Consider the following 9,182-nt stretch of genomic DNA (forward strand, 5'->3'; position numbering starts at 1 on the left):
TCTTTTAGAATCAAATACACACTGCATTTCTTGGCACTGACACTTATTTTGACAGTAAGACAGTTAACAAATAAGACATTGCTAACTGTACTGTAGGTCTCTGGTACACTACATTGACAACATGAACACACAGCACAAAATTAAGCTTGTAATGACTATGTACTACAGTAATAGTTAAACTGCACGTAATACATAGGCACACATCCAAAGCAGCACTTTCTCCTTAATGTTTTAGTTTTCATCAATGTTTTAGTTTTCATCAAAGTCCTTGAATGTATCCACATGATGATGGGTATGACTGGAAGGTCAATTCCAGCATGGATAACATTGGTGGGTGATCACCGTCAAGTTCGTCAACATATCTGAACTCAAATCAGTTCAGATATCTTTAGTGAAGGTGTAAGAATTCCAGGCACAAAATAAAACTTTTTTTGTAACTGCAGTATGTTTTTGTGTTGCATTCTTCTCCTTAAGTGTTAAGGGGGATGATTATATCATATTGTAGTCGAGAGGAAAATGTCTGTAATGTCACCTGCTCATCTGTTGTCTACAAGTGTCAGGATAAATTAATCATGCTTTGAATTTGACCTTTCAATGAGGAAACATCCATGCTCTGATCTTCATTTGTAATAAAAAGCAGAATTACCACAGCAACAACATTGACAAACATGCTGCCACTTTACATGTTACATTTGAGATTGGCTTCTATTTCCTGTGAGCATTGTTAGGAACAGTGACTATTCCTTTTGGTATTACCACATTCTCTAATTATAGTGATTTTACACTATTTCAGAGTACTTCATACACAGTGAAGACCAAGTTCTCCCTCTGCTCAGCATGTTTCTTCCCTTTGCCCATCTCTTTTAATCCATACATCCGGCAGGTCTGCCTTACTGTTGGGCAAGATTACCACCTCCTCACTTTGGCCCTTGCTACAACCTGACGGAGTGTCATAAACATTTTCCTTGAGTGAGAGACGCAGGGTATCCCTTTTCCCATTTAGGTGACCTGGCCGTAGCTGAACTTCACCTTCAGTTTGCTGAGCAGTGGAAAGCCCTGGTTCTACGTCACTCAAGCATGTCTCGTCGGAGACCTCCAGCTCCTCATAGGAGCTCTGAGACTGGGAGGAGAGGAGCCTCTTGTGGGATGGATGGTGGCTTTCCAGGCACTCCTCTTTGCTGGGTTCATCCTTGCACAGCGACGACTGGTCAATGGTCTCCAAGGTTTTGCTAATTATAGTGTCTTCCATGCTGGAAGATGAGAGGGAAGCACTTCTCCACACCCCTTCCTCACCAGACTGACCTCTGCAGGTCTTACACAGCAGCCTGTCCTTATCCAGGTCTTCTTGTTGTGGGGTCATGGACTGGAGGTTGTTCTCTTTGTATGGAGAGGAGGTCTGGAAGGCAGGAGGTTGGTGACTGACCGTATGTTGACTACTACACAAGTCTTCACTCTCTGCCTCTATGCTACATCTTTCCACATCCCTCCCACAGTATTGAATCTCATCAGAAAGTACAGAGGGCCTGTTGGACAGCTTGCTTGTGCATGTGCTGTTCTCAAAACTGTCACTCAGCCGGTAGGCCAATGGCTGCAGCTCGTACTGCTCAGGGCCCCGCCCCCCACCCACTCTCTCTGCTTCTATCTGCTTATGCCTCTGCTTCCGCACATCGTGATTTGGGTAAAGATACCCACCAGCCTCTTTGTCGTCGTAATTCCTCCTGCCTCTAGATCTGCCAAAGGCCCCGTTAGCAGCCGAGGGAGATGAGGAACCAGGCTCTGCAGATGAGGACACCATGCCTTCAGAGACCTTCTCTGATGAACACGGCATCGTGCTCCTCCCACAGCTTCTCTGAGGCCCAAAGAAGCAGCACAGGGACTGGAAGAAGAAGGTTGCAAATCCACATGCCACACACTTGACCAAGAAAAGGAAAATCCCCAACTTTCTGAACAGTAAGGCCGTGGCAGGCAGCATGAGGATGCCAATGCAAAAAAATGCACCTGAGCCAATTGCTACAGGGCACCCCATCCTTTTTGTGGCGTGTGCCACTCTCCCGATTCTATCGGAGTGTGGCGCCGAGCTGTAGGAAATGCAGTAGTTAGCAAGGAAGTCAACAGACAGCCCTGCGGCGGCTGATATAAAGAGAGCCTCAACACCATTCAGCTGCCATTCTAGAAGAACTAGGAGACCCACAGTGACAAACACACTCCCCCCTACAGCCACAGTTCCATAGATGCTCAGTGGAATATTCCAAGTGGTCAAGAGAAGTGATGCAAGCGTAAGAGCAACCGATGAGCCGGCTACTACTAGAGTCTCTGAGCTTAGGGATTGTTGTAGGTCAAAGAGAGACAACTGACTGACGAACCAGCCTTTCTCCAGTCCCAGTGGAGCTTCCGATGTTTCCGTGTTGAACCATGTCACAATTTCTCTGTAGAAAACACTGGTTCGGCTATAGTTATAGCTGTAGAGGTATGTTGTTTTGAATGTCAACACGAGGGCAGCTATTCTGCCATCTGGTTGGAAGTACAGGCCTCCAGCGTGGGCCAGATGGCCCTCAGCATGGCGCTCTGACAGCATCATACTGAGGCATTGCTCAAACACACTAGGTGTGTAGGGGAAGGGGATATTATTACAACAGAAATGCAGGGAGTCCTCGCTCTCTGAGCACCGTCTGATGGACACCCAGTGTACAAGCTGTGACACGAGACAGATGTTATCTAGATTGTCCCCTTCTGATGACGGAGGGGAATAAAAGCTTTGGTTCTGGACCCTCCCACATAAATCTTTCAACCAAACCTGAGCATCTGGACTGCTCATGTTAAATTCTCGGTCTAGAACCAAAGACCCATTGCTTTTTGGGTTGAAGTGATCCCTGTTATCAGTGAGCTTAACCCCCCAAACGAGCATCAACGTAACAGGTTGATCCTCCCCATTCTTCTGCCTCTCAAACATAAACATGTGTCTGTACTCTGCATCGTACCTCTCAAATGGGTGGCTGGAACGGAACAGCTGCATGGTCTTGCTGTCTAAGGTAGGCAGCTTCATACCAGGGTCAACACAAGTTATGTATGTTCCTCCAGCAGCGAGCACTGCAAACCAGCAAACCCAGATGTATCTGAACTTAACCACCCCGCAAGGCAGGATTTTCAGGAATAACAGATTGGATGTGTCAGTCAATCCTCGTTTTAACCCTCTCAGTTTTTGTCCAAGGGTGAACAGACACCGCTTCCTGGAGCTCGTATCCCAGAAGCCGCCATGGTTTTGGGAGCAGCAGGGCTTCCATCCCTGGGCGGCTACAGAGGCGGCAGACATAATTGTGTGCCGCTCGCGGAGAATGAATAAGCATGGCAGCCATACTAATGCTGAGAGTGAACTGATCAAAGACGCAGTACCTAGGTAGATGGAGAAACACCTGATTGCTGTGATGCTGCTAAGGTAACCAGAGTAAAATGCTGCGCTTGATGTCAAGCCTGAAACAATGATCAAATACCCAACTTCCTGCATAACTCTGTTTACTCTCTTGTCCAGGGAAGCGGAGGGGTTCTGGGACAGCTGGAGATTCCAGAAGTCGGCAAAGGTAAATGCGTGATTGGTGAAACTGCCCAGTAGAATAAAAGCTGCCGATAGGTTGATTAAGGGGAAGAAAGTCAAGCGAAATGCAACTTTGTAGAAGAAATAGGAAGTAAGCAGTGACCCTATGATTGCTATTAGAGACAGTGCTGATATGAAGACAGACTTGAGATACAGAGTCATCGTGAAGAATAGAGACGCAATGGCAATGACCGGGTATACCAAATCTCTCGCCAGGTAATGCTTAAACAATGTCTGTTTGATGCCAAGGTCCATGCCAGTGATAGTTGTATTGTTATAGGTCAAATCCCGTCCTTCAAGACTATTCGTGTATATCTCCACCATATGATCCCCTTTGTCCACAGGCAGGAACAGTAAGCTGTACTTCAGCAAAGGGACTTGGTATTCCACAGTCTGTGGGGCAAGGAAGTCTTTGTCAACCAGGAAGTGGAGGATCTGGAAAACCACACGGGAGTGTTTACAGCGGGACGGCACTGAGGCGCAGCTGCCATGTTTGGGTCTCTTGACACACGTCTCCACTAGTTGTCCATCGTGGTAGTATGGAGCACAGTACCGCAGTAGGCTCAGTGACTCGGACACCTGATGGGACAGAAAATAAAATGTAAGTAGTGTATATTGAATAGAGCTATCCTCTTATGGGACAGGCTGCAACAATTGAACATTATGGGAAAGAGACAAACTTTTTCAAATTTTCATAGTGGAAAGGAAATTAAAAATAAAATCTACCTGGTGTGAAGTAAGGCTGAGACAGGAGGAGGCATTCGTGAGGACAGCTAGGTAGTTCCCAAGGGACCAGCTGGGACAGCAGCCCCCTCTAGACACTGTTTCATCAGCCTCCAGTCTGACGTGCTGCTGGCAAAGGTCCTGGAACTGTGCCTGGGAGCGAATCTGAAACAGACAAATTAACCACTCAAGCCCTATTTTAAACTTCCTCAAAAATAGCTTTATAGATTTGTTATTAAAATTTTAGCTCAAATCTTTTTATAATAGGTTCAAAGTGGTTAATGGAAGAAAGTTTTGAGTGTGCCAGGTTTTGAATCAAATTCACAAAATAACAAACTAATTTAAGTAATGTAGCATTTTACATTCATGCGAGATGTAATAATTGGTACAGAACGAGTGGCACGGTGAGTAGAGCAAGAGAGGCACGACAAAGGATTTTTGAGCAGACAGTACAGGGAAAAGGTGAGACAAAAAATGAGGCTACCCTGGCTTGTTCCATCTCACACATGGAGTAGATAGCCCTCAGGCTCCAGAGACTGGCAGAGTTCCCTGAACGGAATACAAGCTGGGCAAAGTGTTCGTCTGTGTGGAATAGAGGGAGACAGATGGATACAACATAAGATGAACAATCCTGAATTGTCCACTGGTCCAAAATGTCAAGCATAGTGTACTACTGGCGTACATGTAAAATCGCCTCACATTCTATTTCAAATCTTTATGTTGCGAGTTCGGCGCGGGTAAGCCTCAAGGACCGCAGGCGTTTTGTGTTCAAAGGGGAAAAAAAGCCTGGGCGAGCCCAGCAGGAAAAGTAGTGTAGGAGTCGGAGTGAACCAGACAACAAGAAAAGCACAGGGCTCTTTCACGCTAGGCTTGGGTTGATGATTGTAACATTCTTTTGGAGCATCAGATTAGACAAATGAATTAATTACTGACTGATCCGTTGGTCAATATGCTTTGTGGCATAGTTTTGTTTCATTGGCTCGGTAACAGATTTGAACTGGAAACACATTTCCAGTTCAAATCTGCTGTTGAAATACAGGTATGCCACCTTCTGAAAACCTGGCACTACAATTATCAGAGTCTACTGATTGGTCGATCACTGAAAATAATAGTAGACAGACATCAATTAACAGAATGATGGATCAGCATTGATGGCCCACCTGGAGCGTCACAGAGGAAGGTGTGTGGTGGAGAGTCTCTGTCCAGCATCCTCCTGGAACGCTCTTTGACATCTGCACTGCTCCCATCGCCATTGCTTAAGCATAGATATCAACACCCACATGCACACACAGAAATAAATGTATTCGGATCAAACGGAAACCTAATACACTGCTCCGCATGTACTGTTATTGACTACTCATAAAAGGACCTAGGCAATCATTGACACGAACACCAAATTATGTAACGCTCATCCATTTCCATAGTCAGTGTACTGTAAACTAGTTCAAGGGTTCCCAAACCTCTCAGGCTGTGACCCCCAAAAATCATATTTTAACTGGGCTCCCCCCACCCAGACAAGCATGTAGAATTGTAAGAGTTGAGGCATTAAATTAACTACAAGCTCCTTCTCTATGATAATAACACCTCGTAATGACAGACTACTGGCTATACAGTACAGTCCTTGCCTGCTCACATGGTTTCATTGTGTATAACACAGCCTCCCTCCGTCTCCCTTTTTGTTGTTTTCTTTCTGTTTCTTTTTGTTGCCCCACTTTGCTTATTGTGTTGCTACAGTATATAGAACTGTTCTTTTTTGCCCCCCCCCGGACAACTGGTGTGACAACTAGTTATTGACGCTACAGCACAGTCACGGTTTAACTGTGACTGGCACAATGAGAGCACATTATTGTCAACAAAAATTCAAAGAATCTTGTTGTTAAGCAACATATAGACTCGGCTTCACTGTGCAGAAGTCTGCCTGCATGGTGCTGACCTGTCTCTGAGCTGTTGTGGTAAAGTGAACAGAGTTTTTCCTGGCCCCGAGTTCTCCAGCAGCTTGGTAAGACTGGACTGTCGGACCTCGATATAGGTACCCCGCGGCTCGAAACCCTGAACACAAACACAGTGTAAACACAGACATACACACACACAAAGACTGAAGCTAATAACAGTGTGGACACTAGTGACCAACACAGGAACAACGAGCTGATTGCTGAATGAGTACTGTATGATGGGTTATGAAAACAAAGACAGCTTGCGCCACTTTACAAGAATGAGGAGGTTCTTGTGTCTTTGTTTAATGCTAAGGGAAAGATGCTATAGAAATAAATGAGTTAAAACAATATTCCTTCCTTGCATGGCAAATATCTTTTCAGTCTTAGATAGATGTAGCCTGACCTAAGCAGAGACATTTCTGGTCTAGAGGGGCGGGTCGCGCCTCAGAAATGCGCGCACCCTGATTGGATCTCATCGATCTGTCCGTCACCCCCGGCCCCTCCTCTCCCCCCTAGTGCAGCGCTACGTCACATCATTTAGAGCGACGCCCACCCGGAAGGGTTGACTCCCACTTTTAGACTGGTTCAGCCCACGGCTTTTTCCAGGCTTTCATCTTTCGCGCAGACGAAATGAAAGCCTGGGTATCGAGGCTAAGATAGATGTAATGATAGAATGGTAGATGATGATAATAATCAAAATCATAAATCGTAAATCGTAAATAAACACATAAAACATGATTTACACAAAGCAATGTTGGTTCAATAGATGAGGCTGAAATACCATGGATGACTCAGTTTACACTGGGGCATTAATGATAAGACAAGTCACTGTAGGAGGTTTGGATTGCAGTGGGAGATTAATACCGCACTGTTGTACAGTATGTGGACTGTTCTAGTTAAAAATAGTTTACTGTGTGTGTGTGTGTGTGTGTGTGTGTGTGTGTGTGTGCGTGTGTGCGTGTGTGCGTGTGTGCGTGCGTGCGTGCGTGCGTGCGTGCGTGCGTGTCTTTGTGACCCACCAGGAGTGGATCGGAGAAGTCTGGCAGTGGTCCAATTAACAGACCGGCTAGTGAACACCCCAGGAAGAGAACCGCACAGCCCACCAGCACTGCCAATGGGTAGTCCACAACCACCTGGGAATAGCTATCAAATATACACCAATGAAAACAAGTCTGAACGATCTCCATCTACCGGTAATCACTGAACAACAGGTGGGACATGCAGATTAACTCACAGAGTGTACAAATGGAACCAAATACACCCTCTGATTTAAAGTATCATGGGGATTTTACTGAGTTGCCTTTTCTTGTGGAAAAAAGCTTTCTGTCTTTGTCCAGTCAACAGCGCCACATAAATGTAGTTTAACATGTATGGAGAAAAAGAATACATGGTGTGTTTAAACATTGCATGCTAATTGTTTTAATGAATGGAAGTTACTGACTTTCTAGGAATCCAGTACAGTCCTCCATCCCTACAACAGAATACAAAGTATCCGTCACAATCAGGAAGTCAGGGCAAAATCCAGATTTGTGTGTGTGTGTGTGTGTGAGTGTGAGTGTGAGTGTGAGTGTGAGTGTGAGTGTGAGTGTGAGTGTGTGTGTGTGTGTGTGTGTGTGTGTGTGTGTGTGTGTGTGTGTGTGTGTGTGTGTGTGTGTGTGTGTGTGTGTGTGTGTGTGCGCACGCACACATACAGTAGACATATTAACAAAAACATTAATAGGCCTATAACACAACACACCTAACGGTTACCACATGTCGCTGTGCTGATTTGTGTGCTCCCCTTTCATGTGATCCGTGCAGCCAGTGACATCGCACTGCGTTGTGACAGGATGCATGATGGGTAGACGTGCAGCTATGTCCCACCTTCACCACTGCACCACCACCTGAGCAATCTGCATGAGGCCCTGTCACATGACAGTCATGGCAGGCGTTGGATGTGGTTGGCTTGTGGTGGCCACAGGAATGACATCTTCTGTGCTGTTGCGGATGGTAAGCTGATGATGGGGGACCCTGGGGGGACCGTAGGAGACGTAGGTTAGGTTATGGACAGGTCACCGCACATACGATGAGCATAGTATTATGTTTTCTTCTGGTTGATGGATGTGTGTGGTGTAAACCAAGGCTTTTGGGTTTAATTAGAATTGGTGGTTGACATATACAGGGTGATATGATCACTATTTTTGCCACTGCCTGCTCTGTGGTATATATATTTTCAGCCTAGCTCAAGGCACTCTGACTAGGTTTTAATGGGTCCTAGTAGATGTCATGTAGCTTCGGTGACTCTCTGTGCTCTCAGGCTTACATGGTGGTAAAGCTGGCAAGAAGACGAGGGTTGGCCGAGGCTGCTGCAGCTGTCACAGAGATTCCCTTCAGACTGGAGGACTGTTAACTGGGCCTCAGTACTACAGACACTGTCAGGGGGGCACAGAGACACTGCTGGGATCTCACTGCGGAGAGGAGAGGGTAAGGAAACAAAGAGTAGAGATGAAATATTTACAGTACATTTGTGGCTGTTTCGTTTAATGGATTCTAGCACACAGAGATACCTGAGCAGACCAACAGAACTGCTAATGAGGTACGGAATGGAGTCCTGGGCGGTACGTTGTTACTGTGCTGGAAAGTCCAATTAAAAAACGACATTGAGACAGTCTATTTGTGCTATATGTCAAGCAGGCTTGAGAATAGTGTAGAAATATATGGACACCATTATGTAATAGATACTGTAGACGGTTATACACAACAGATGCCATGAAATATGACTTGGTTTTGGCAGGTGCCAGGAATTCTCTGGCGTGATGAGTTTTTAATGTATGTTCTTCTCTGCTGCAGTTTATGTTGCTCATATACAGATACTTGGAGGAGCAATGTGGATTCCGTCCTGGCCGTGGAACAACTGACCAGATCTATACTCTTGCAGGGATCCTGGAGAAGGCCTG

General features: G+C 45.7%; 1 protein-coding gene across 1 annotated transcript; it reads right to left on the bottom strand.

Annotated features, from left to right (window-relative positions):
• Window positions 1-832: 832 nt before the first annotated feature.
• Window positions 833-8,319, bottom strand: disp2 (dispatched RND transporter family member 2; the record flags this gene model as incomplete). Its single annotated transcript, XM_083792864.1, has 9 exons — window positions 833-4,168; window positions 4,316-4,477; window positions 4,797-4,894; window positions 5,473-5,567; window positions 6,216-6,361; window positions 7,266-7,389; window positions 7,688-7,717; window positions 7,985-8,129; window positions 8,307-8,319. The coding sequence occupies 9 exons, from the start codon at window positions 8,317-8,319 to the stop codon at window positions 833-835; spliced, it is 4,149 nt and encodes a 1,382-aa protein (XP_083648990.1).
• Window positions 8,320-9,182: the final 863 nt, after the last annotated feature.

This window comes from Protomyctophum parallelum, assembly GCF_964188405.1.
Source record: "Protomyctophum parallelum genome assembly, chromosome: 20".
In the NCBI taxonomy this organism is placed as follows: domain Eukaryota; kingdom Metazoa; phylum Chordata; class Actinopteri; order Myctophiformes; family Myctophidae; genus Protomyctophum; species Protomyctophum parallelum.